Source organism: Ciona robusta, chromosome 1, assembly GCF_009617815.1.
Source record: "Ciona robusta chromosome 1, ASM961781v2".
Taxonomy (NCBI): Eukaryota; Metazoa; Chordata; class Ascidiacea; order Phlebobranchia; family Cionidae; genus Ciona; species Ciona robusta.
In genome coordinates this window covers 10,203,971-10,231,358 of record NC_143235.1, presented here as the reverse complement: position 1 = coordinate 10,231,358, position 27,388 = coordinate 10,203,971, and the positions used below count along the sequence as shown (strand labels likewise).

The following is a 27,388-nucleotide window of genomic DNA, read 5'->3' as shown; positions in this document are numbered from 1 at the left end:
TGATGAGTTAGTCTTGCGGTTTTGTCGGATGCACATTTATCCTTAAACTGCTTGCAGAATAGCAGAAACGTGAAAAGTGTTTAGATAAGACGGAAAACTGAAACACTATACGCACTTCCGAAATATGTGTTTTAAAATATCAGTAAGTTTCAGTGATTTTATTATTGCATAGCAAACAAAAAGAGTAGGCGGAATTCAAATATCTGGATCAATAAGACTGTTGCGTAAATCTAATTCTGTAGTCGAAGGTTATATAGAGACGTTTTGCACTGTTCTGATGTATACCGTCATTTTGCAGATTCTCGGCAATTTTCTGTATTAAATGGAGATTTTTAATGTTGAATAAGGTGGTACCTCTTGCTCCTGTTCCATGAAGCGCTGACAGCTTTCTCAAGGGTGGTTCATCTTTAACATCCAATCCGTTCTACAAAACTTATTTCATGTACAAGATAGTGGACGGCACTGTCATTAATTTTTAAGAAGCAACAGAGATTTGCATATTTAATTAACCATGGCTGGAGAGAACGAAAGGTTCGTATACTAAAATATCGACATGCTGTGTATTCGACTAAGTCAATGGACCGAGCGGTTAACCGGGCACTGCACCAAAGTTAAAAGCCAGAATCATAAGTTGTTTTTAATATTTTGTGGTGATTTTACTGTACTGTAGGATTATCATTAGGACCTGGCATTCACTGTCTGTCATTACAGAGTCCTTTCCGCGGCCGTATCGTGTGAACGATAAATTATTAATGTCCTTAATGTAGCTGAGATACAACTTTGCCTTAATACATACGGGGTTTGCAGTACTTTTACCTGAGGCCAATTATAAAACGTATACAGTACCGTTCCTTTTTTAATCCAAATACCTTAAACACTAACTAGCCACCAAACAATAGCCCAAGCTACGTGGGGGGTATGTCACAAATCATCATTGTTAAAATATATAACTTTTTAATGACGTTTATTTCTCGGACCGTGCTGTTAGAGACTTCCACAATTGTTTAATGTAAGCCCGAAATCGTAATGGTACAGTCCAGCTGTAAGCCGATTAAGAGATGGCAAAATGACAACATATTGCGAAACTGAATTAACGTTCGCTGTCACATATGCCAACCCGTCGATAACGAGCTTTAAACGATCGTTACGTACATTTCTGTAGTGTTGCTGGATAGAAAAGTCCAATTCAGCTGTGCAGTTATTGTCCGAACTGCGTGTTTAGTAATGCGGCGCTATATATGTGTATAGTTTAGTAAGGATACGGATCGCGTGTGTGTAGTTGGTCGCCTGGAGATTAGTTGTTTGCATAGCTCATCTGAAAGGTGATTATTTATTACCTTTGTCGTGTGAGACCACATCAGAACGTATGATAGGGTTGTTTTTCAACCCACCGCCTTGTAAATCTGCTATAGTCGTCTACGTTTCTTTGTTGAACATTCGAGAACTTGGTAACTATATGTACTGTCGGGGGAGAGAATGCAGCCCCCTTATTGATTTGGAAGATTTAAAAACAGGTCAACCAAAAAGCGCAATATCTTACACTCCCCCCTTTACACGCCAGTATTAGAAACTCTGTGAAAAGAAATACAATAATATTGATGTGCTTATTATTGCCAGGCGACCGGAGACAGAATAGCAACGGTTGTCCGCTAAACGTAATTCTTTTGCGTTTGCGCCTCCTGTGTATCGATCTATGCCGCTCTACAGATAATATGGATCATTATTTTTAGTTACCGCGTAAGGAATAAATAACGACTGGTGGACGTCAGCAATAATAAAAAATATACAGAGACAACGCGGTCTCTGACGCGGTTAAGTACTCATAAGCGTGTCCATATTGGTTACATTGACTTGTACCAAATTGCCTCTGACGTCGAAACGGAGCAACTGTTGTGCGCGGGTAGTCAAACAAACCCAGCGATCGGTCCATAAGATACGCTCATATTGTGTTTAGATTAACGAGAACCAACGTAAGATACAGCTAACCCGACATTGAGGCCACTAACCTCATACTGAAATTACATAGAAAGTCCGCTGGGGCGGGCATACGGAATACTTGGTGGATTTAGTAATGAAACAAGCTGGTATAATACTCTCTCTGTTCCACAATGTCGGTATTGGATGTTGAGAACTTCTTAGATAAAAATCCGAATTTCCTCGCTGAATACCTCGATCGGAAAGGGCAACCAGCACATGAAAACTACAGTAAAAATGGTTTTACGGACAGTGGTCTAAAACTTGCCTGGAATAACGCAAATGATGCGTCTCCGTCCGTATGGCGTAGGATAGTGTCTCTAAAAAACATTCCTGGTTACCCGGCGATTCCTTTACGAGTGTTAAGTGAGGGTAACAATCACACGCGCCGTAAAGGTCATAACAGTACAACTGCGACTGTTGGTGGTCGAACCAGTCGTCGCTCATTTACGAGGGGAAAGTTCAGACGAAAACATGGGTAACACATACTTCGAGCACCAGTCACAGTTTGCCAAACAGTGAAACACATGACTCTTTTTAGTGAATCGGTTCTGCTCCTGGAGTTGGCGAGGGAAATTTCCGACACAGACGATCAAGACAAATTCTGCTTCCAAGCCTTACGTCACGTGGTATCCATCGTCAACGCGGAAAAATGCAGCCTTTTCTGGATGCGAGACTCGGCCAAGGTGTGCATTTACATATACTTTTACATACATAGACTAATGCCCTTATTCTTACAGCTCGTCTATACTTGTAGTTACTATACTGTGACCCGTTCAATGGGACATTAATGTAACTTTTTATTTTATTTTTTTTAATTTATGTTGCAATAGTCTGCTGCTAATATGCCACAAATCATATTTATTCGAGTTTAAATATTATATGTCGATAAACTACACGAATGGTGAATTCATGCCATTTCCGCAAAAAATTAAATACCTTTTCATTTGTTTCGCATATACTTTACTGGCGGATAAGTTAGCCCAAAAGTTAATGCTTTATCATATAGGGCGACAGCAAAGAGCTTGCATCAAGATTATGGAACATTACCCCAAAGTCAACGTTTGACGACGTGGTCTGTGATTCGAAAAACGAACTCGTAGTGCCAGTTGGAGTAGGGATTGCGGGCTTGGTCGCCGAAACAAAAGAAGCAGTTATCGTTTCAAATGTTTACGAGGTTAGAAATTTAAAATGGGGAGGGTTTGCGAATGCCGAATAGTACTTCGAATAACTTCATTATAGTTCCTGCTACATTCTAAGTTGAAATGCTCAGTATATTAAATTGGTTGTTAGTTGAATTTTGCGAGATGCAATTACAAAAAATCTGTATAGTAGGGTGGGGAAAGACGGGACGCTTTTGGCACATGGTATCCAAACATCCGGATCGTATTTTTAATAATTAACAACAGTATATAGGGGTCGTGAAAATACAATTTTTTTGAATGTTTTTTATGTACTAAATGTGTTTCATCTCACCCAACCCACAATATAATTTGATATTTCTAACTATAGCATATAGTTTTTAATCACTCTATGACTATGTTTAAGTTAAGCGAAAGAAAAACAAAATGGCGTAACTTCCGAAACCAGTAATGAATTTTTCCATCCAGCACCCGAATTTTAACAAAACCATTGACGAGAAAACTGGATTTGAATCGCGAGACTTACTTTGTCAACCCCTGGTCCTGAAGCGTGAAGACAAAGTCGTTGGTGTGGTTGAGGTGGTGAACAAAAAGAATAAAGAGCCTTTTACCACAGAAGACGCACAGGTAAAAAAAACTTTGCTACTGTTTTGAATCTTTAAATAACAAGGTTTAAATTGATCCAGTAGTCTATAGCTGCATTTTTATACTGTTTTACCAGGTCTTGGAACATTTTTTAGTTCTTTGTAATCTTGCAATTCAGAACTGCCGAGGGGCTGCACAGATAACCAGACTCCAACAAGCAGCAACAGTAAGTTTTCTTTGGCAGGTCAACATATTGTTTGTAGGGTAATAGTTATCCATCAACATATAACTATTGCCTTTTGCCAGGCGTCGTATTCATATACAAACTACGTTATACTGCAGGCTTTCATATTACAGAATACGGTAGGGTAAGATGGGACATTTGGTACCAAACAAATCAAATTTACAAAATTATATAACCGTAGCCAGCAAGCGACTTAAAAAACAGCGTCGTTATTTGTTCAAAACACGACCAGGAAATACAGGAATTATTTGCAACCGGTATCTCATCGTACCTCACAATACTATATAAATAATGAAGTCTTTGCGTATATACAGTCAGCATATAGTCTTTGATGTGATTTCGTCAAACATAATCAAACAATCTCTACTTGAGTTTTCATAAAGTAACTTTAATTCTCATATAGCTACAAGAAGATTTATCCAGTAAGATTTCAAAACTTTGGCCAAGCCGTTCCTACGATGACGTCATGAAGGAGGTTGTGATGCAAATATCAGACCTGATTCAATGCGAGAGATATACACTTGCCATTGCACTTATCGACAATTGCAACATTGAAGGCTGCTTGCAGTTTGCTAAGTCGTATGATTTGCTTCTGCAGAAGCCAAAAGCGTCAATGTTTGACGACGAAGATCAACCGATCGTGAAAACGGTTGAAGTAAACAAGTAAGTACATTACAGCTGATAGCTTTGCGAGAAGTTGTCTTGGTGCACTGCTTAATCATTGGAAATGCGTGCAGACGCCTAGAAATCAGTGCAGCATTTCTGTGCATCAGTTTGATTGCGGCACATATCGCGCAGCACATAATGGCTTCTCATTTAGTCGACTGCTTGCATGGTTCAGCACAGCTGGTTATATAGTTACGTGTGTGTAGGATGTCGCTTTGGATTGTTGATATTATATGAGTTATCATAGACAGGCGTTTTTCTTCTTTCTTATATATAGGAAGAAACAGCAATCCATTACGTAATATGAATGATTCGCAGCAGGTGTAGTTGTGCGTATACAGAGCGTTTATAAGTGAGTGAACCACAAGTATTTTACACAATTGGAATTGCTGATGTGCTTCGGTTTTTATCCATGCATTCCACTCTTACCGCAGCAAATTGCACGAAGACATTGCTAAATGATATTTGCTTTATCTTTATGTAGATTAAAGAAGAATGATTGGGTCTTCAGTCACAAGGTTATCCAAAAAGCCGTCGAAACTAAACAAGTGAGATATCCTCTTTTTTATCATTGAAAAGTACAGCTTAAAATCTAAATATGATGAATCACTTTTCAGATGGTAAACGTGGCGAAAATCACCCCATTCTCCGAGTTCAAGCTAGAGGTATAAACTTGCCTTGTATCTTTCGTTGTACTATCGTTTCGTTGTACAGTGTTTTCTAAAATTAGATGTGTTTTTAAAGTTTGAAGAATGTAAACTGCCCGATGAAAGGGATTGAAGAGTAATTGCTTCTCATGTTGCTGGCCTATAAAAAAATATTTATTGTGCCTGTGATGTGGTTGTTGTACCTTAATATTTTATATCGCATTGCTTGCAGGACGCAAAGAAAGAGTTCAGTTTGAAGTCGGCGCTGTGTGTGGCGTTTTACGATGGCACCGATCGATTGTTGGGTGTGCTTCATCTTGGCAACAAGAAGAAAAAGGGGTTTGATGAAAATGACGAAGCGGTAATACAGGTAAGGCGAATGACTAATTCGAACCTGTTACTTTCTGACAACCGTGCTCGATTCAGTACACATTCCTGCGAAACTAAATCCTCGCTGCACGCTGTGCCTTATTACGTAAGTGGTAGGCGGTGTTGACGGTAAAACGAATGTAGTTTATTGCACAAGCACTTTTCTAAATCTCACTATTGATCAGTGCGTGTCGATAATCGGGTAAGATTGTCCGACCAGTAACGGTCTGTATACTTTGTTCTTACAAACAGCAACGTTAATGATTGCCTTTATAAAAATCCTAACATTTTGCAGTCTGTTCGGCCATACATAATGAATGGACTTTTGTTCGCAAACGGATTCAACTCCATCGTGATCAACAAAGCAAAGACGGATGTTGCAGAGGACACTGTGAGATTTCACATCCGACCATGGCAAGATGAAGTGGATCGCGTCGTTGTAAGTCTTGTTAGGCTGTATCAATGTATCAAGGGATGATACGAGTTTCCCTATATCATGCAGTTTTTGTATGGAATTTAAAGTGCGCTGACAAAAATCATTTTTGCTTTTCGCGGTTTATGGAAACCGCAAATGGAGTTTCATCCCCCTTTCTCTCTTATTTGATTCAATGCCAGCTCCCTCTTCCCAATATAACTACATGAATAATTCAGAGCTTGGCCGTCCGATCTACTTAACAACTGTGAAAGGAAATTGCATGCGGCCCGCAAGCTTGGAAAGTCGTTGCGTGTAGATTTATAATGGACGCTGCATTTTTTCCCCAGAACGAGCCAATCCCCGAAGGCGAGAAATACAACTTGTACCAATTCACTTTCTCTGATCTTCTCATGAGTGATGACGAAACAGTGATGGGGGCAATGCGTATGTTCCTGGATCTCGACGCCTTCAACCTATTTCACATAAGACAAGAGGTGGGCATCTGCCAATCTTTAAAATCCTTCTTAAACTCAGAGTGTGTCTTATTAAAATGGCTAATCAACGCTGCCTGTTAAATACGAATTTGCTAGCCGGTTGGCAGAATACCTCTTCTGTACGCGAAATTTGGCAATGTGTTTAATAAATGTGTTGCTTGTATTTGCACAGCCGATACTCACAAAAATTGACCTTTATCCTCAGACCATGTTGCGGTGGCTGATTACCACCAGACGTTGTTACAGACCGGTTTATTATCATAACTGGAGACACGGTCTGAATGTTGCCCACACAATGTTTCTACTGTTGGACCGCATGGGAAAAGATACAAATGTAAGTTACATTGTTACAACAGGAGTTTTGTTTTTGAAGATATATAATATAGTACTGTAAGGTAAGATGGGCAACCTTTAGCACATAATGTCTAAATATCTTCAACCTGTTTTAAACAAATACCAACGGTATGTGGGAGTCAAGGGGATAGGGTTTTTCAATTTCTTGAATGTTGTTTGTTTAGTACCAAATGAGACGAGAAAGTGGAATGAAAAGGTGTCCCAACTTTCCCCACCCTACCATACCACCAAGAATATATATTGCACACAAATTACATTCGAAGAGATGCCAATAACAAAATAATGTTTATTACAATTCAAAATCCAAGATTTCAAAAATATAGCACAAACTTGTTTCCACCCTCCTTCGACATTATAAATCCAACTGAAATGAACAATGTTAAGTGATGCCCTGCTTGCATTAGAATATTTAAGTATATGTGGCCTTTACTTATTAACCGCCGGTATTATCTTTGTCCAGACGCCGGGTATCGACAAAGCTTTTAACGATCGAGAAAAGTTCGCGTTGGTCGTCGCATGTTTCTGTCACGATATTGATCACAGGGGAACTAACAACGCATTTCTTATCAGGTTGGAGTTTATGTTTAACAAAAGCAATTCTATTCTATATATATATAAGGATACGCCACCAGTTTTCATAGTAACCGTTATTTTGTGTATTAGCCTTATTAAAATGTTAGTGGGGATAGGCAAACCTGGGGCCAGGTATCCAGTGCGATCGTTCGTGGTTTCCGGTTGCCAGTTGTTGTAAGGCATATACCAGCATGTATCATGCACAAGAAATAAGCTGTTGATTCTTGAACTGGACAGAGCCAGTAGTTATAGTTACGTTTCGTATGTATTCTGATAGTTCCTGTTATTATGTGTATTAACCTTGATAAAATTGTATTACTTCCCACGTGAACAAACTATAGTTTCGTATTACCAACGAATGGTTATATGCAGTTTATCGTCAGGCTGCAACATTTAAAAAAGTCAGATATATATATCTCTGACGGTATACGCATGCTGATATTTATAAGGTCAGCATGCGTACACCGACTTGTTTGTTTCATAACTTTCGAGATACGTTCCAGGGCTGGAGCACCTCTTGCCATTTTGTACAACACGTCCACCCTGGAGAATCATCACTACGACACATGTCTCAGAATAAGCAGCATAGACGGAAACAACATTTTCGAATCGTTTACGAAAGAGCAATTCGAATCGGCATGCGAACTGATGAAACATGCGATTCTGGCAACGGATCTTGCGCTATATTTCCAGTAGGTTCTAACTATCGAAGAGTATAACGTATAATACCGTTTTAAGATGGAATACCGTTAGCGTATGCATCCCTTTTTCGAGATTGTGTTTTGAACCGTTATTTCAGAGTCGCGGAGCTACGGTTATATAATTATGTGAACATTCCCTAATATCCACCAAAAGGACGTAAAAAGGGAACATTTACTATCTTACGCTATGTGTAGTGTATTATAACTAAACAACCCTTTTTGTAGAACACTTGTCTTTTCTTTATCATGCAAATGGCTATTTCGTTAAAGCTAGTATACTAAATTTAGGTGGAATGCTGATTAAGTTGATCAGGCTATAAAACCACTATTGTTCTCTAGCGATCATCACCATGTACAATAAGGACCCCACAACCCGAAGAAACCGCGTGTATTTAATTATTCAAGCCAAACCGTCCAACACAGTTTCAAAGACGTTTTAGTTTGGCTTTGTACATTCCTTTATGCAATGGCTTAACACCGTCTAACTTATCCAATTTAGCGCATATATTCGAATCATTTTGCTTTCGGCAGGCGGCGAAACACATTCAAAAAATTATTGGAGAAGCCATTTGAGGAACGAGATTTCGTTCAAAACAACGATAACCGTATGCTTCTAATGTCTATGATGATGACAGCATGCGATCTGTCATCTATTACGAAACCATGGGAAGTCCAACAAAAGGTCTGTAAACGGCGTTTAAACTAAATAACTAAATAAGGTATTCAATAATAAAGAAAGTTATGTTATATACCTTTGACAAATTAACGGAAGTATAAACTGTGTGCAGAGACATTTGTAAGCTTTGTAACCGAATGTGTTACGTCATTACGTGTTAATATCATGCATTTGTCTATATAATCTTTAAGAAAGGTATGGGCGCTCTTATACGAGCTATTGCACACCCGTTATACATCCACTATGACTATACAATATTGCATTGATGTGAATTACGTATTCCGCAATATATGTTTAACTCAACCAAGCTTGACTACGACGCTTAATAGCAATCACCGAATTTTTTACAGATGGCTAAGTTGGTCACGAGTGAGTTCTACGATCAAGGTGACCAAGAACGCGCTTTGTTTGGAACCGAACCTATGCCTATGATGGACCGAAGAAAGATTGACGACTTGCCCAAAATGCAGATTGGTTTTATCGATGGAGTCTGCTCAATGGCGTATGAGGTATTCAATGTTTGTTGCCTATAATGTGTTTAATACTGTGAGGTAATATAGTATATACCGTTAGCACACAAAACCCAAACTTGGTTGCCATGTTTTGATCAATTAACAACGAGTCACGGGGCTATATAGTTAAATAATTCATAAAATACTCTTTGGTTACTATCGAATGGGACGAGAAAACAGAACTAAAACATGTATCTTACCCCTTCCTGCTATATGTTAAATCATAAAAATTAAAAAAAGCCCTCGAAAGCAGAGGTCTTGAATCCAAAATATGACAATTTGGACTTTTTCCGGAAAAGGTTATCAGTTTTCGGGTAATAGAATTTAAGAACGAGATTGCACGACAGCGCCGGCAAACACGAGAACTTAACATTGTTATTATGGATTCATTGAAGGTTATTTAATGGTTTTGAAGCAAAAGAAATATGTTTATTGTTCGAAAGCAATTTTATCTTTGTCATGCCTATAGGACAGACTGGGTACAGACACATAAATACCACATAAAGCAGAGAATGTCTACCTGGTATTTATGCCAAGAACCGACATGTTTCCAATAGTCTGCCATACCCTACAGTTTTGCCTGACAAGGCACATGCACGTTATACCTGATTAGCACAGTCGATCGGTAATTGTAGAGGAATAAATCTGTAATATAAAACCCGATAATTTTATTCGTACACCTATAGAAGCGGCATTTTCTACAATATGTTTCAAGGGTTATCGACACACGTTTGAATCGACCAGTTTGCAATTTGTATTGGTCGTATATCAACACAAACAGTCAAAGCACAACGGGGGAGAAACTGTATTAAGATTTATACAAAAAATTACAAGCGGTTTTGTTTATGTATAGTAGGGCGGGGGAGACGGGACATCTTTAACACATAATATCCAAATATACTGATCGTGTTTTAAACGTAAGGACACGTATTCATAATTCTTTAAATGTTCTATGTTAACCACCAAATGGGACGAAAAAAGAGAACGAAAAGGCGTCCCACCTTCCCCCACCCTACTATACATGCAGTATATAATGTTTACCACACGCTAAGACGAGCGTTGAGTGATTGTCAATCACTCGACATACTGAAGTAAAAGTAATCTAATCGGTTACTTGGCCAAGTCAAGTTTGCTGTCATGTTTGCAAAAAAAAGGCAAGGTGTCACTATCAAAAAGCTAGAAATCCTTTGGGAAATTCTAACGTCCCTGGGGGAATGAACGTTGTGTTCGCTCGACGTTGCTTACATATTATACAAGCAAAAAGAAACTCGCGATAAAGGAGAAACACGAGGTTTGATTCTTCCGTACCATCCGCTGTTTTATGTACTTCGCATAATGACTGAAACTTTCATGATCTTTGTCATTTTATCGAACCTGAAGTCGCCAGCAGTGAATGAACTATGTAAAGGCTTGGTTTTAATGTTATGCATAATTCAAGGAGGGCAGTTTGGTCTTATACGCGCGCACATACCGTCATTCAGATGTTTTCCAAATATGACGTCGGCTCCATATTGATTTTCTTGTTAAAAGAGAACCAACTGCGATCAATAAAGAAGGAAGGTTTATTGCCTGTTTGCACGGAGGCCGTCCTCCTGTTCTCGCTCGACTAACAGGTTTAACGCATAAAAAGTGACTCTCTGAGGAGAATGGCGTATAAAAAATAAGCAAAGTATTCTGAATGTCGCACCAACAGGATTACAGTATTAGATTGCAATACAGAAAAGTTACAGGAACGTGAGCCTGTGAGCCTGCAGTTTCAAAAAGGAATAAAATTTTTTTCGGAATAAATTTTAACTATATTAGGGTGGGGCAAGGTAGGACATGTTTTCATTCTTTTTCCCTCTCGTCTGATTGTAAATAAAGCTAACTGTATCCTATCTTACCCCACCCTTCTATGTAAAACTTAGATATCTTTTAGACAGAAAATCAGTTTGGTATTTGTAGTATTTTAACCAAGCAATTAATTTAAGACGTAGTCTATACGTGCTGTTGTTATAATTAACGCATACGAGTTAAGACATCTTTATTTGAGGTTTACTATAAGCGCATGGACTCGTATTGAAAGGTAGAGTTCTATTCGTTTCTAACGTTTTCATGTATAAAGTATAAAACTATGTAAACTAGTATTGCTCACAAAGGGTTCCCAAAAACACATTAATTTCGTTACGCAACGCCGCTGGACAAAGCCTCGTAAATCAGTCTTATTCCTTGTTTACTGTAGGGCCGGGCATCCCACATGGCTGATTAATCTGGGCATAAGTCAACATTTACACGGCTGCAAATCCGTCTGTGTCGAATACCATAACTTGACTTGGTACTAAAACCTGATGCTTTGTGTTTTTAGATGATGGCCGACTTCTGCCCCGGCTACGCACCACTTAGAGACGGAATGCGAGCAAATCGACAGAGTTGGAAAGACCTGGCCAGTGAGTTGATTATTTTAATTTTTATTAAATTATAAAAATACGTCTATGGAAAAAAATGTATAGTGGGGTGGGGGAAGATGGGACACCTTTTGACTCTATTTTCTCATCCCATTTAATAGTAAACAAGAAACATTTAGAGATTTATAAAACTATATCCTCACGACTCTTATAGACCATTGTTAATTGTTTAAAACACGATCAGGATATTTGGATATTATGTGCTAAAGGTGTCCCATCTTCCCCCACCCTACTATATTGTATTACCCAGCTGCGTGTTTGGGTGTCTTGTATATTGATTTGCTGCCAGCCGTGTTTATCGAGCTATGCCCTTTGTTTATTTAATGGTGCTGAGTAATTTGGTGTTGTATGTGGAAACTAATCAAGTACATTCATTACGTTCAGTAATTACGTTTGTTTCACCAGTCGCCCAAGGTCACGAGGTTGATGTGCCCAAGAACCAACAGAAGAAACAAGACGACGAGTATGGAAATCTCTGGGAGAAATACTGGAGCATGGACCCGGAGAATTTTATTTGGGGCATCGATCCGAACGAAGTGCCACCGGAGGTATGTTTGTGGAAAACATGTGTTGTGAGTCCTTGACATTTTCGATCTAGATCGATCTGTTCAAGCAATTAAAACAAGCTCGCAGGTTTTTCCAATGGTCGATATGCTGCTTGTTTTTATGGAGTTTATTCTCCCGTGGGGATGAGCAGTTGTATTTGGAAAAATGCCACGAAGATTTGTATAGATTTTCAAGCGTCTGTTACTGCAAATGTTTAGTTATTTTATTCATATCTACAAGTCAGCAGTGTTTGTTATTTCAGCTTGTGGCAATTAAATCTTCTTTCTAGGTTGTTATAGAGCGAGTGGTGTTTTCTCCCAAAAAGAAAGCTCCAAAAGGAACCCCAAATGCGAGTGAAATGAGTGAAACCAAATCCAGTAAAAAACGACGAAGAAATAAAGTTGCTTCTGAAGATACGGGGAACCAAAATGCAGAAACTGAAGGGAAGAGTAAAATGTGTCTTGTAATGTAATAGGGGAACATAAATATTGGGAGCAAAATTTCTTACGTGCGGTTTTATAGTAACTGTATGTGGCTTCATGAATTTAAAAACTCTGATTTGGCTCAGTCTTATACATCCAATAGGAGAATGTGTTAAACTCTGCTGTCGACCACTGACGAGATGCGAACATAGTTTGAAGGAAAACTGTGACTTCTTCAAAACACAGAAAATCACTGTGCTCAGAAATAGGAGACAATTATTTTCTTATAACGAGATAGCGCGTTAAACATAGTTCAACAAAACTACAACCGCTGTTCCAGTGTTTGCATATACCTGTCATTTGAAGTGGCGTGAGACTCTGACATCGTCTGTACCCCAACAATTTCTGTTCACGCATTTCTACAGTTTTATCTTCAATCGTACATGTGTTGTTATATAAGCTCGTTTTATTGTGTTTAGATTCACACAGCTACTGTATTTTAAATTTTGCACCATCTTACATATTGCTGAAACACGATAAATGGCTTGATCTATAGCTTAAAATGTCGAATGCAATTCCCGCAGAGCATCGACGATTACTTAACAGTCCTCACGGAGAGTATATAGACGTATATAGTTTAATTTTGGCATGACGTAGGCTACCAGTTACGCGGTTTTAGATTATGTTCGTAACAACTTCATCTTTTTTCACTCAGTCCGGTTTCAAATAATTAAGTTATTCGCAGTATTGACCACCAAATAGTTTGCAAACATGTCTTTGCGTGCAAGACCCCTTTTGCTAAACAAACCATCTCTATATATATGATACAAATAGGCATTGGTATTCTGTGCTTTATTATGTGCAAGGTCTTAAAAAGTCGATCAGGTTTAGTTTAGTACGTTATTAAAAGCTCTGGCTATGGTCACTTTACACATATACATATATATTTATATATGAAATAGTAAAGGGTGGGGAGGACGGGACACCTTTGGCACATAATATCCAAATATCCTGATCATGTTTTAAACAATTAATAACGGTATATGGGAGTCAAGGGGATACAGTTTTGTAGTTTTTTTTATTGTTTTTCTTTGATACCGAATGGAACGAGAAAATAGAATGAAAAGTGGTCCCATCTTCCCCATCCCACTATATATATTTTACATTTATTTAATATGAAAATGTTCAACATTGAAAAATTGTGGTATAAAATGCTAAACAACACGTGCACTCGTAATAGTGTTTTACTAACTGGGAGAAGTGTTGTTTTTCAGTTACTCGTAACATGATTCGAACTTCGTATTTGTGACTCTCTTAACTTTTAAAAAAATTTACTGGGTGATGTAAGGCAATTCTGAACTTATTTTTTACCACATATTCTACCTCGGCATTCGTCGTCAATTTATCTTCTTTAATTATTTTATCTGTGAAATGGTCAACAACTTCTTTAGTGTAGGCCGTATCACCGAATGCGAGACTGTAGGAGTTTTCATTCATTCGAACCAAAGCAACATTTTTCGTAATGATGCAATCTGTGTGTATTGTAATATTTTAATATCTTAATATATATAGCATAGAGTTAGAGAAACAATTCAAACCTGGCTCATATAGATGATCAATCATGTCAACGAAATCTTCGAACTGATGTTCAGTATCATTAATGCGTTGTTCAAATTGCCAGTGCGAAGATTCCTCTTTCGCACATTCCTCATCGCAAAAACCGGACGTAGGTTTTGTGACGGATGGTCCCTGCTTTAGAATGCATCCTGGAAGAATATCGTTTAAGTATGTGCAGAACACAGTTTATAAACAGCATGTCAGTTCAGTACATCTTTTGTAAAATATAATTTAGCATGTACAAAACACTTTTATATCCATACTTTTAGAATTTTCTGTAACGTGCAGTTGATTGCTTACCTAGATTACGTCACTTAAAGTAGAAATCAGCAACAGCACATATTCTAAACACCATTCTGTACGTGTAGATAAACAATTACGACAAATTACCATCTCTGTCCAGTATGGTCTTTTTGTGCTTCTCAAAGTAATACCAATTGTCAGCCTGATCTGGGACGTGCCTTATACGATAGACATGGTGTCCATCATAATAGGGAACCATTGTCACAAACTTCATGGGTCCAACCATTATCCATCCTGGGTCAACCATGTATCGACCAAGGTCATCGAAATCAACCTGACATTATTTGATAAATGAAGTATCAATCCAACCACTCAGCATGGTAAAAGTCTAAAACAGTATTGTAAGGATACATTTAGTATACATTAATCGACTCGTTATTAAAACATTTAATTATTGTCTTTTTACAGAATCGCATGTGAGGCAACGGTTGTATAATTTATAGACTGCTTTTGGTATCTAAAAGCAACTTGGACGAGAAAATAGAAGAAATACACTATTACAGTATACATAAACAGTACATAAATGTAATTTGTTGAGATATCTTACTGTTATAACGAAATGATGTCGTTGGCAGGTGAACTTCCCGTCACTGAAGAACGCAGATTCCACACAAATAACCTTGTACCCCAACTCACGAAGAAGCCAAACAAACAAGCCGTTTAGTTCATAACAAACGCCTCCTCCACGATTTGTAACAATATTCTCAAATTGTTTTTTTAGATCCAGGCGTATTCGAGGACCGCCATGAATTTGCATGTTGGTGTATGGTACTGCTAATTTATGCGCTAAGGTAATCTTACGCAAGTTTTCCAACGTTGGCTCTAACTGCCCAGCATAGTTAATCCTTGCTAGATAATCTGCGACATTCATACTTTTGCCACTGTTTTAAAAACGATAAAATAATATTGCCTGATTCGCATGTGCTTGTGTGTAGTACCAAAAATTGCACAAAACAACAATACGCAAACCATATACAAACACAACTCATACAATGCAACTTGAGTGGACCTTTTAAGACAGAACGGTTTATCTGACTGACCTAATAAAACACGCATGCCCTGCGGTCAATGAAGTTTCGACCCTTCATTCTAATGATTGGTGCGTGACCAGCATACAAACAACTTCACTCTCTTCCTTAGTGCTTATCTTTCTTTCCAATTCCCAACAAACTGTTAAGCAGGGTGGGACGCAGACATTTTAGATTTAGAGTATTGTTGATTGTTGTCTTTAAAGATGACTGTAGTCCTCATATACCAGAGAAGATAAAATGACGACTAAAGCCGAAATAAAACAAGCTGCAAAAAAAGAACTTTACACTACCAAATGAATAAGTACCCAATAGTTTTGTAAAATAAAAACCTACAAATCTATGGAGGAAGACGGGACATTTTTTTGTACTATTTTGCGAATTGTAGTTAACCTACCGAAACTAACTAACTATGCTAGTTTCTTTGCCATGAAAACTTTATGAACAAAACTTTAAGCGATACTTTTTCTACCCCCAAGCACGGCCTACTAGATAGTCACTATATCTGAGGCACTATTTCTAGTGGGCCGCGCCACAAGCCATAACACCTGCTTTTTTTCTCGTGGTTTATAGGCTATCTCAGTTTTTTTTTCCAAAACTGAAACTAATTTTACGAGAAAAAATCAAACTGTACGAAATGTTTCCACCTATTTTTATAAAACTAAGATACTGCATTGATGATTCAAACTCGTAAGCTAGAGAACAATAGGAATTTATTTTGATTCAGCGAGCATTCAAAATGAACATCTTATTAATATGCGTTTTTCAGCGATTGAATACATTTTGTAATCGTTATAAATCGAATTTTAGTATTTAACAATAGTTATCATATGTTGGATCGTCAGGGTACTATTGAATAATACTGTCACATTTTTATTCATCATTGAATGGGTACCGGTAAAATGGGATTTTTAGAAAAAAAGCACGTATTACGCCGTGTTCCGTCTTCCCCCACCCTATCATTGTGGGCGTATGTGTCCTTAGCCGTGACAGTTTAAAAAAAAATAATAATAATCACCTACGAAGTAACGTACGTGGTAACTCGTAGGCTGGCACGAGGTGTATTAACACCCCTGTGGTTTTCCAGCTACGCGAGGATAAAGAAAGTTTCAATCATTCATTCATTCATTTATTTATTCTAAAGGGGTATACTATTAGTCTCCTATATCTCTTATTAAAAGAAAACATATCCAAACTAATCGTTGCGACAAGCGAGGATCGAACCCGAGACTTGAGGCTATTAAAGCCAGAGCCATAGAAATATCGAGTAGTCCGACCCAGTGTTGCGTAAACCACAAATTGAACGGCAATTTGGGTCCAAAATAACACAGTAGGTATAGGGAAAATGTTTGTTTTTCGGTAAATTACAAAAAAACTTGAACCTAAAAAAAAGATTAAAAATGTAAAAATCATGTGTTATTTGTTTTCTGTGTCAAAAAAAGTCTAAAATAGAATTAGAAGCGGTTGATTTGCGACATTTTAGTCATTTGATGCGGCTAAATTTATATATTTTTTCAAAAAATGTTTGGTAAGGTATATAAAAGCTGTTTTACACCTTCCCACAAAGGGAAAACACAAACAAAACGTAACAAGTTCGTTTAAACCCATTTCCAAAGTCACCACTTTTGCTCTATTTTGGACACACAAAGACGGCAGTTGGACTACTCGTTTATATACGACTCTGATTAAAGCGAGCGCCATAACCGTTAGGCCAATAGATCCAGTAATCATGATTGTCGAGGCTTATACTGTCTGGGAATTCGGGAGGGCACGTGTTCGTGTTGGTGAGATAAGGAATCCTCACGTCGATTCACGCCTGAATCAAACTATTTCCATTTAAGTGGGGACGCATTAAAAGTTTTTGATCGAGCTCAGTCGACCGTTGTAGTAAAATGGTTAATTAATACTGTACTAATAATACCAATTAGTTTGTAAATACTAACATGCTCACGCATTAGATCTTTGATCTCTTGTTTAATGAAACATGTTTATGAAACAAGTCATGGTCAGAGTCGTATAAACACCGAGTAGTCCAACTGCCGTCTATGTGTGTCCAAAATAGAGCAAAAGTGGTGACTTTGACAAAGGGTTTAAACGAACTTGTTAAGTTTTGTTTGTGTTTTCCTATTGTGGGAAGGTGTAAAACAGCTTCTATTTACCTTACCAAACATTTTTTAGAAAAAATGTATAAATTTAGCCGCATTAAATGACTAAAATGTCGCAAATCAACCGCTTCTAATTCTAATTTTTGACTTTTTTTGACACAGAAAACAAATAACACATGTTTTTTACATTTTTCAACCTTTAAATTTGTTTTTAGGCCCAAGTTTTTCTGTAATTTACCGAAAAACATACATTTTCCCTATACCTACTGTGTTATTTTGGAACCAAATTGCCGTTCAATTTGTGTTTTACGTAACAATGGGTTGGACTACTCGGTATTTCTATGGCTCTGGTCATGGTGAACAAAATCATAGAGATCTTTAAATTTCTTTTTTGTTTGAAAACATCAGGGTATTGCGAAAACTCGTGTTGTACAAGGTGTGTTGTACAGAAGGTAGCGAGCAAAATAACTAAGTATTGAACATTTGGCGCTAGCGAAGATTCTCCTTTCTGCGTTATCTGCTAATACTAAACCACTATCATAATCTGTAACGTGATGGAGGATTCTTAACTAGTACCCGATGTTTGTTTTATGGTTTAAATAAAGTTTTATAGTTATTAGCTTTATCATAAGTATATGTATATACCCTAAGTAATACCCACACAAAGAATATAGAAATGAAGAAAACCCGTCCAAAGTTGAAAAATCAACGCACATCTAAATTCCAAGGCACTTTAAACAGATCGGTTTCCACGTACGGAAAAATCCCAGTTAGAATCATTTCGGTAAATAGTTGCTTGTTCTTCTTAAGTATTTAAAAAAAAAAAGTTTTAATGTAATGTTAAATTTATATTGAGTTTATAGGGTCCCTTCAATTAGTTCATGTCCGCTATGTCCACAATATTCACTACATAGTGGACATAGCAGACATAGCGAACATGGTGAACTAAATATTGTGGACATAGTAAACATGCACTAATTAAAAGGGACCGTAGTTTATCGGTAGTACTTATACAAAATGGAAACATAAAAGATCTGGCTACTAAAGAATTCTCATTCACCATCGTTTTGCCCAATTCACTGTTACCAAACACTTGATTTACATTAACAAACAGCAGACACAAATGATTGAAAAGAATGGAAGTCCCCATGATATTGTGGAGTTAACCCTAAAATGGCAAACAATGCGACTGTTAAAAAATCTTTACCTTTTTCCGGATTTGAGGGAAAAATATGACCAATAACATTTATTAAAGCCTCATTAGGTGTATTTAGGGGTCCCTAATAAAACTACAGGTTGCAAACAGTTGCGTGCGGTTGCAAACGGTTGCAGATATTTTGGTTATTTTAAACAGCAATGCTACTCGGCCACGTCCAATAGATATCAAAAGACCATACAAGTTTTACAAACTAACTTTTGGTTCGATACCTCGAAAGGTATTTGAGTTATCGAAATAACTAAAACATCTGCAACCGCGCGCAACCTGTAGTTTTTATTAGGTACCCGGTATTTAGTGCAAGTACAAATCGTTCTCCAAAGCAATCAAAGATGTTTGCAATATAGATACATTTATAAGCTTGGAATCCAGCATAAAGCTGTACCCACCACTCTAAAACCTATTGTTTAAAGTTATTTAGTTTTTTACTAATCTTACTGTGTACAGCCAACTACAGACTGGATAAAAATAACAAAAGACGATGCTAAACCTTCATTCTCTAAGGGGAAGGGGCTGTTTTCAGATTCCGAAGACAGCATTCAAATTAATACAAGTTATGTTGCTTCCAAAGCAGTGATAAAAATGCCAACTGTTAGGGAATCCAGGGGAAAAAGGTATCATGAGTTTTTGATATATTATATTTACTAGGAAATTTAATTTGAGAAGTATTATTGTTTTTATATACATATAGTTTTAATGCTATGTTGTTTATAAATGTGATATGAAACTGTTATATAGCTATATGTTAAAAACTCCTTCATCCTCGGACTTTATTTTAGGTGTTATTAACATTATAACATATAATATAACAACAAAATAGAAATATTCTGAAAATATAACTGTCACAAACTCATGCATGTGTATGTGTTGCTATTCCTTTTACATATGTTTTGTGTGGGTGAGTTTCTGTTGTGGAACGTAACTGCAAGGTCTGGAGCCAAACCGAACACCCCTGCTGTTACGTGTCTAGACGCTGCAGTTATCTCTCTGTTATTTTGTTTGTGTGTGTTTCAGTTGTGAAATCGGTGCTTATATAAGCATGATGTAGCTGGTAGTAAATATATTATAAAAAGGTAAACTAAACTGAGTTAGAGGTTGTGTTGAGTAAGAGACCACACCGTTTAGCGATGGGTGATTAAAAGGATCAGCTTCAAGACACTTTTGATAGTTAATTCCAACTAAAACCCATCCATCACTCCTCCTACTAATCCATCACTCTTAAACTTGTTTTGTAGAGCCAGAAGCACAAAGCCTTTGTCAAAACCCATTGCTGTTCGATCGAAAAAGTTAAAAGTATCAGAGAAGGAAAATTCCCCACCTTTAAAAACTCTGACGATACCAACTATAGACTATTTGAAAGATGACAACAGCAAACCTGTCCAGTCAACATTAGAAAGTAACATGGCAAATGAAACACTGGTTATTAATTCATCACTGACCAATCGACTCTCGTTCCCAATCCTGCAATCGAGGCAAATGAAAAATATTGAGGTCAATCGAGGTCGTAGAAAGAAACGAAGAAACAACAGCTTTAAGATTACAGATGGTATATCCACGTTCACATTTGCTGAAGATCTTCCAGGAGCGAATGATTCTCTAACCTGCTTTCAAAACTCTGTCCTGCATGGTCATGATGATTTTAATGCGAACATGGGGAATGGTGAACTCTCACGCACAGTTGTTGACTTGTGGCAGATTTGTGGTAAAGTTCAATCCACGCCCTTGGTGAAGAAAGTAAACTCGACCCCCTACTCAATATCAAGGACCAAGATGGAAGCAATTAGTTTTCTTTTCCCACCCGCGCCTGGGTAAGTGTTTATACTAGCATGTGTCGTTTAATCTTTCTAAACCAGCTTGCATTAGTGCTTTTTAACCTGATGTAGGTTCATATTAAGTGGTGCAAGAAATGTAAAATCGGGCTTTCGACTACAGATATTATTGAACAAAGAACTGATATTCATAATTATTTTTCACTTTTATCAATGATGGGCTTTTTGGAACTTAAGAAACCGTGTATGTTGTTATGCAAGTGTACTTACTACTTGATAATGTCTTATGAGAAAATAATATAGTTTTTCCTCTTTTTTGCATACTGAAAGTGTGAGACTTGTCCTGTTCATAAATTTTATATAATTACCCAGTCCCTATTATTTTATTAATCAATCATCATGTTTGTAACCTTTCAGTGCCAGTTGCCGCACAACAAGCACGCCTGTTTTCTTAAACCGTACAAGACAACAATCCAGACTAAACATAATGTCAAGTCCTGTGTTAAAGGACAGCACTCTAAATGTAATCACCAGTGATGAGGTAGGCAATTTGATATGTTTAGTCAGTGTGTGGTTATTCATAAAAAATGATGTGGATACTGTTAATGACAAAAAATATACATTATGATGTCATATTGGTGTTTAAGTTGCATGTGATGCTGGTTAAGTTACATCAAATTAGTTTCTTATGAATTTAAAATGGAGTTTTCAGTCACATTTTGTTTGGTGGATAGCGGTAAAGATTGTTTTTTGGATCAACCAGAGGTTTATGACTTGGTTAGAACTTTAGAAATAGTTTATAATAGAAAAATATGGATCTGTTTAGCGGTAACATTTTTTTTTTAAACTTGTTTTATGTGCAGGATGAACCAGAACCTTCGTTTAGTAAACCTGATAGTATAAGAGAAAGGTTAAGCAGCAGATCTCGAGTTTTGTCGGAATGTCAACAAACAGAGCCACGTCAGTTTGCAAACATCATACCTGTTGGGTCCATGTGTAGCAAGCTTGGGGAAGGAATTTATGGAGAAGTTTACAAATGTCAATCTGCTGCTGGACACCCTGTTGCTGTTAAGGTATGTGAATCGCATAAAATTAGCGCAAAATAGGGTATATAACTGGTTGAATATCTGCTGAAAAAAAGCTGCACTAATTGAGGTAAAATATATTTGTTTTTTTCTTGGTTTTGGGGTGTTTATCAATTCAACATACAAGCATTGGCAAACATGAAATTTTATTTCGTAATCTTTGCATAGCAATGCTATTCAATACATACATTTTTTGATAGGATCTTAGGCTCTATCTTTTGTAGCTTAAGCACAAGTCCCCCAGCGTATAGTTTAATTTGATACTTACCAGGTCATTCCCATTGAAGGCAGTTTCGCTGTCAATGGAGAAAAGCAAAAAAGTTTCAGTGAAATTTTGCCAGAGATTGTCAGCTCAAGTGAACTATCCAGTTTGTCCTTCGAGAACGACACAAACTCTGGCTTCATAAGGTTGTTCAGGTAACCTAAACAAAGAAAACATGGCATAGCGTTTAATTCACAAGAAAAATCTTGCATGAGTGATTTACTGAATTTATCACTATCATAGGCTATGCCACTACTAAATATTGCAACTTGGGGAAAATGCCCACAACATGTAGTAGTTAGTTTTGCTTTAAAATTGAAAAAAGATGAAAGTGGGATTGACCCATGAAAGTTTTATTTTAATGTGTCATATATCATTATAGGGTTCACTGTGCAATAGGAGAATACCCATGTGAGCTTATAGAAGCATGGGATGCTTATGCATCCAAGAAGACAAGCGATAATGATCGTCCTGATATGTTTGATGATCAACAGTTGTATATTGTGTTTGAATATGATGATGGTGGGGTAGATTTGGAACATTTTGCTTTCCGTAATGCTGGTCAGGTGTGTATTCTTTAAATTTAAAAAAAAATTTGTGGTAAAAGTTTGAGTTAACTTGCCTAATGCTGTAGTTTTAATGTTCCTAATTTTTTTATTATCACATAATTCCAATAGTTTCCGTTGCGACCCCGATACAAAAATTTGTTATTGATGTTTATTGCCTTGTTATTGTTATATTTATTAATAAACAAAATAGAAATATCATATGATGAAGATGGGTAGACTTTGTAGGAATATAACTTTATGTGTGGTGACTTTTGAAAATTTAAACGCACCAGGTGTTGCACCACATAGTTTAACTTTATGAACTGTTACAAAATTTTAATTTTCAAATCATTATGTCTTTTAATTCTGTCAATGGGCCAAAGTAGATTTTTTAAGCTTGTCTTTGCAAGTAAAATTAGAAAAAGGTAAAAAAAGTATATATCCAAATCCAATAAACATATTTTGCTCCAATATTTAAAATTCAACATCTTTCAGACTCTGTCGGTCATTCAGCAAGTTGTCTCATCCATTGCACTTGCTGAACATACACTGTTATTTGAACATAGAGATTTGCATTGGGGAAACATATTAGTTCAAGTATGCAAGGAAAGCAAGATCAAAGTTGACATCAATGGTGAACTCAACACCATCGCATTACATGGTGTACAGACTCATATTATAGACTTCACTTTGTCAAGGATGAGTAAAGGTATAATGAAGTTGTCAAATTACCTTCAAGCTACTATATTTAAGCTTGTATATTAGACTTTGAAATTAATGTCTGTTTTTGTTTCAATAAACATGCGATTTTATTTGTTTTACCCCCAACAATCTAGCTTTAAGCAAAGTATAATGCTGACCAAATTGCTATCCCCAGCAAATTTACTTTTTAGAAGTATTTTTGTTGCTTCTCACATCTCATTGATATGTCTGTCTCTCAAATTAAAGTAAAACTCAATTGCCATGTTAGATAATACAGTAAATAACCATAATTATAGAATTTGTAGTTTTTACCCTTATCTACCTATACACCACCTGTGGTGCGGGGTCTGTGTTCAGTTGCTTGTTTAACTTTGTCTTCATGTGTAGCAGAAGGTAGAAGAAGGCAAGTTGTTTAGGTTTATGCTAATAGGTATGTAAAAACATATAAAGTAATAGGCAGGCCCAGTACCAGAAATATACATTATCTTTTTTTTGCAGGAAAACTCTCTTTGTTCCAAGACTTAGCGGAGGACCCGGACATCTTTACAGGTGATGCAGACGCTGATTATCAATTCGAAATATATCGGATGATGCGAGAAGAGCTAGATAATGAATGGTCACAATTTAAACCAAGGACAAATATATTCTGGATTCATTATCTGTTAGATAAATTTATTTTTCACGTAAGTTTTGATTCGATGGTCAAGTTTTATAAAAAAATATTTCAATATTTGCTATATCTTATCATTCTTATGTTTTTCTCTTTTCGATGTGAAATTAAAAACCCACTAAACTAGCTTGTTATTTTTTTTTAATAACACATTTTATTTGGGTATAGTTATTTATAAAAGGAAGCTGCTTTGCTCTTTTAAAGTCTCGCGTATAACTTGATACCTAAGGCAACAAAATAATAGTTCACTATCTTTGTTCTAAAGTGCTTTACAAAATGCTTTATCTTTTTAATAGCTTAAATATATATTTATCTTGCCTCATCTTTATGTATTTTACATTTACCTATGTATTCTAATCCCAGGTAACATACAAGAACAATCGAACAAAACTTCACTCAAAGTCAATGAAGTTGTTGAGAGAATTACACAAGACAGTCCTGGACTACCATTCATGTTTAGACCTTTATACCAACAGCTCATTATTTTCAAATAAAAACTCAAACAAATAAAACTCTGAATAAATATTGAGCTACGCCTGACTAAGAAGTTGAGGAAATCGGTCGGGAAAAATGTCATTCATTCCGTTGCAATTTTCATGTTTGTTCACTGTGAATTTCTAGTTTTAAATGTTGGTAGCCTAAAATTCTTGTTTATGATTTTCCGCTTTTTATATAGAACCCGCTATTTCTTGTTTGTCGTAGGAATTTTATTTACTGGTGCGTAAAAAGCTAATTTTTCATTTCACCATAGACTTCATTTGCTAGGAAATATATATTTAGTATGACTGATCCTGGAGATAAAACCTTAGATTTGAGTGGTGCTAAACATGATGTTTGGCTTGTCAAAGTTCCCAAATACCTTGCTACACAATGGTTGAATGCTCCAGATGGTATGTCGGTTGGAAAACTAAGAATAACAAAGTAAGACATATGCTAACAGAAAAAAGTTAACAGCCATATTTTGTATATATTTCTTTCATTAAATTTACCATGTTGTTATTGTAAAAGCATTTTATATCACAGAAATGCAGGGCGGGCTGAAGTAACGTATTCAATGGATAAAAACTTGACGCAAGCCAACAGCTCTGAAAAATTTCTTGCCACAGACCACAAGTTTGTGTTGCAGGGAACTTGTGGCCAAAGTTTAGCCGTCTTTTCCACCACCAGTGGCTCCAATCAAAAAGGTAAGATGTACTTTATGTATTATGATGTTGTTGAAAGGTGTAGATGCATCAAATGTATTTACTTATACTAAGCGAGTGTTTGTAGTTGGTTATGATATTTCACTTTCAGTCATCACTTTTAATTATCATACATACTGCATTTGCTTGCACTAATATTGTCACAATGTTATAAATTTATAAAGTCTAGTGGCTAAATAGTAAATTCTAAATTCCTTTCTATAATTTAGGAATGCTTTAAATTAAACATAAGTGATAACCATTCTATTTAAATGCTGAAAATAAGTGTATTCCTTATGTGTCCTGTCACATTTTCAGGAACCAGTTGCTATAATGCTGTATATATGTCAGTAATGTCATCCTTGTATTAATTCATCCATGGAAGCAGGTGAAAAACGAGCTATGGAAGGTCGAGTGGTTCAGAAAGTTGATTGTCGACCAATTGTCAGTCATAACTACATGCAGTTGAAGCGTGCTCAAATGATAGAGGCCTCCAAACCACAGAGAACTACCAAACAACTTGCAGAAGCTGTAAAAACTGTATATAAACCTGTGACAAAAATAAAAGAGCAGGTGAGAATAATTTTTAAAAGTTTTTTTTTTAAAGCTGGAAAACATTCTGACTGAAAAAGAAGTTAAGCTCGTGGGTGGTTTGTGAAATTTTTACACTGCTGAATGGACTTGTGTCTGTTACTACTAGTATTGTTAATAATGTATTACAAATTTTTTATTGAACTACATACATTTATTGCTTTATAGCAAAAAATTTGCCAACTGTAATAACACAACATATAACACAGCTACAACATTTTTATAAATTTTTGTTAATAGCTTCGCTTTGATGGCACAACAACCTTTGTACAACAGTTTGCCCTAATCTATTGTAAAAGTTTATTTTATTATTAAATAATGGGTTTAGATTGAGTATGATGCAATGAAGAAAGAGAAAGGAAAGAAGATGAGAGTCGACAAAGATGTTCTTCAGTCTATTTTGTTCAATGCTTTTGAAAAACATCAGTACTATAATATCAAAGATCTGCAGAATATAACGCAACAACCTGTTGTGAGTTATATGTTATATATATAAGAAATTTCCCTAATGTCATATTGCATGGCAAAATTGTTGGATCACTGGCTTAGTAACCTTAGGGTATAGGGTTTGAAGCTTGATACTGTCAGCTTTTATGGGCGTATTTGTCCAGGAGGCCTTCATCACCCACAAAGTTGCAACTCAGTTTCATAACTTGAAGTTCGCCTACCAACACACAATGATAAATTATGTCCTGCACCTTAGCACAGTTGGTTAGCGCGCCTCCTCTAACCCAGAGGTAATGGGTTCAAGGCTCTTTGTTGCTGCTATTGTGAGTGTATGTGTCCTTAGGCAAGACAATTAATGGTAATTTCTCCAACCCAGTGGTCATTAATGGGTTGTCCAAATTATCAGCCATAAAAAATAAATACCCACAAAGTAACCTACTTAGTAACTCGTAAGCTGGCATCTGGTGTATGAAACAGAACACAGTGTTTAACAACTGTCGTTTTCCACCTACGCGAAGATAAAGTAAGTTACATTCATTATACTTCCATCTTTCATTCATTTAAATGCATAAAATTAACATTTATTCTCACAACAAACTAAACATTTTCACTTTCTTTGACAGCCATTCCTTAAGGAAGTATTACGAGAGATAGGGATGTATAATAAGCATCCTGGCCATAGACACATGTGGGAACTAAAACCAGAATATCGACACGATAAAGTTGAAGAGAAAAAAGAAGATTCAGATGATATAGACTCCTCTTAATATTTTCAATGGACTTGTATTAGGAACATAATAAACACGAATGTACTGCCGTTATACGAGAAGCAGAAAGTCGGTTTTCTGCAATCTGGTTTGGCTCAGAGAAAGGATAAATTAAATATGAGGAACTTGTGATTTGTGTTTGGTTTTTAGTTTAAATTCTTAAAAACTTTGCTAAAACATTACGCTTTCTGAGAAATCGTATGTTTTCAATCGCTAGAATTGAAGGTTTCCTTATTCTCTCTGTTATTCTTTATTCATTAAATTCCGTTTTCTACATACTTTGTGTTTTGCAACTCTTAAACATTTTTCGCTTTTTATTTCAGATCTGTAGGT

The 27,388-nt window shown here is 36.5% G+C and overlaps 4 protein-coding genes across 6 annotated transcripts; 3 read left to right on the top strand and 1 right to left on the bottom strand.

The window, feature by feature from the left end:
* Window positions 1–271: 271 nt before the first annotated feature.
* Window positions 272–13,327, top strand: LOC149742990 (cGMP-specific 3',5'-cyclic phosphodiesterase-like). Of its 2 annotated transcripts, none has more exons than XM_089872694.1 (19): window positions 272–531; window positions 2,516–2,660; window positions 2,984–3,151; window positions 3,585–3,743; window positions 3,838–3,927; window positions 4,349–4,608; window positions 5,096–5,159; window positions 5,229–5,276; window positions 5,491–5,628; window positions 5,923–6,066; window positions 6,390–6,536; window positions 6,742–6,870; window positions 7,351–7,460; window positions 7,967–8,155; window positions 8,696–8,846; window positions 9,191–9,349; window positions 11,697–11,778; window positions 12,202–12,344; window positions 12,632–13,327. In XM_089872694.1, exons 1-19 carry the CDS (start codon window positions 512–514, stop codon window positions 12,812–12,814), a joined length of 2,529 nt encoding a protein of 842 aa, XP_089728820.1. In that variant the 5' UTR covers window positions 272–511; the 3' UTR covers window positions 12,815–13,327. The 2 variants fall into 2 exon arrangements, with proteins under 2 accessions (XP_089728820.1, XP_089728811.1); XM_089872685.1 differs by lacking the exon at window positions 272–531 and adding an exon at window positions 1,128–2,452.
* A 273-nt stretch (window positions 13,328–13,600) lies between these two features.
* On the bottom strand, window positions 13,601–15,977 carry LOC149742989 (arylamine N-acetyltransferase, liver isozyme-like). Its single transcript, XM_089873105.1, has 4 exons — window positions 15,232–15,977; window positions 14,772–14,958; window positions 14,363–14,530; window positions 13,601–14,296 (listed from the first exon to the last, which is right to left on the bottom strand). The coding sequence occupies exons 1-4, from the start codon at window positions 15,553–15,555 to the stop codon at window positions 14,079–14,081; spliced, it is 897 nt and encodes a 298-aa protein (XP_089729231.1). The 5' UTR covers window positions 15,556–15,977; the 3' UTR covers window positions 13,601–14,078.
* A 2,220-nt stretch (window positions 15,978–18,197) lies between these two features.
* Window positions 18,198–24,821, top strand: LOC149742988 (uncharacterized). The gene is made up of 10 exons (XM_089872823.1): window positions 18,198–18,601; window positions 19,481–19,647; window positions 20,269–20,841; window positions 21,220–21,343; window positions 21,666–21,875; window positions 22,159–22,304; window positions 22,532–22,715; window positions 23,193–23,406; window positions 23,898–24,082; window positions 24,433–24,821. Exons 1-10 carry the CDS (start codon window positions 18,494–18,496, stop codon window positions 24,577–24,579), a joined length of 2,058 nt encoding a protein of 685 aa, XP_089728949.1. The 5' UTR covers window positions 18,198–18,493; the 3' UTR covers window positions 24,580–24,821.
* Window positions 24,822–24,824: 3 nt separating this feature from the next.
* LOC149742987 (general transcription factor IIF subunit 2-like) lies at window positions 24,825–27,379 on the top strand. Of its 2 annotated transcripts, none has more exons than XM_089873162.1 (5): window positions 24,825–24,990; window positions 25,093–25,253; window positions 25,639–25,823; window positions 26,170–26,313; window positions 26,912–27,379. In XM_089873162.1, the coding sequence occupies exons 1-5, from the start codon at window positions 24,851–24,853 to the stop codon at window positions 27,053–27,055; spliced, it is 774 nt and encodes a 257-aa protein (XP_089729288.1). In that variant the 5' UTR covers window positions 24,825–24,850; the 3' UTR covers window positions 27,056–27,379. The 2 variants fall into 2 exon arrangements, with proteins under 2 accessions (XP_089729288.1, XP_089729280.1); XM_089873154.1 differs by having other exon boundaries at window positions 25,636–25,823.
* The last annotated feature ends 9 nt before the right edge of the window (window positions 27,380–27,388 follow it).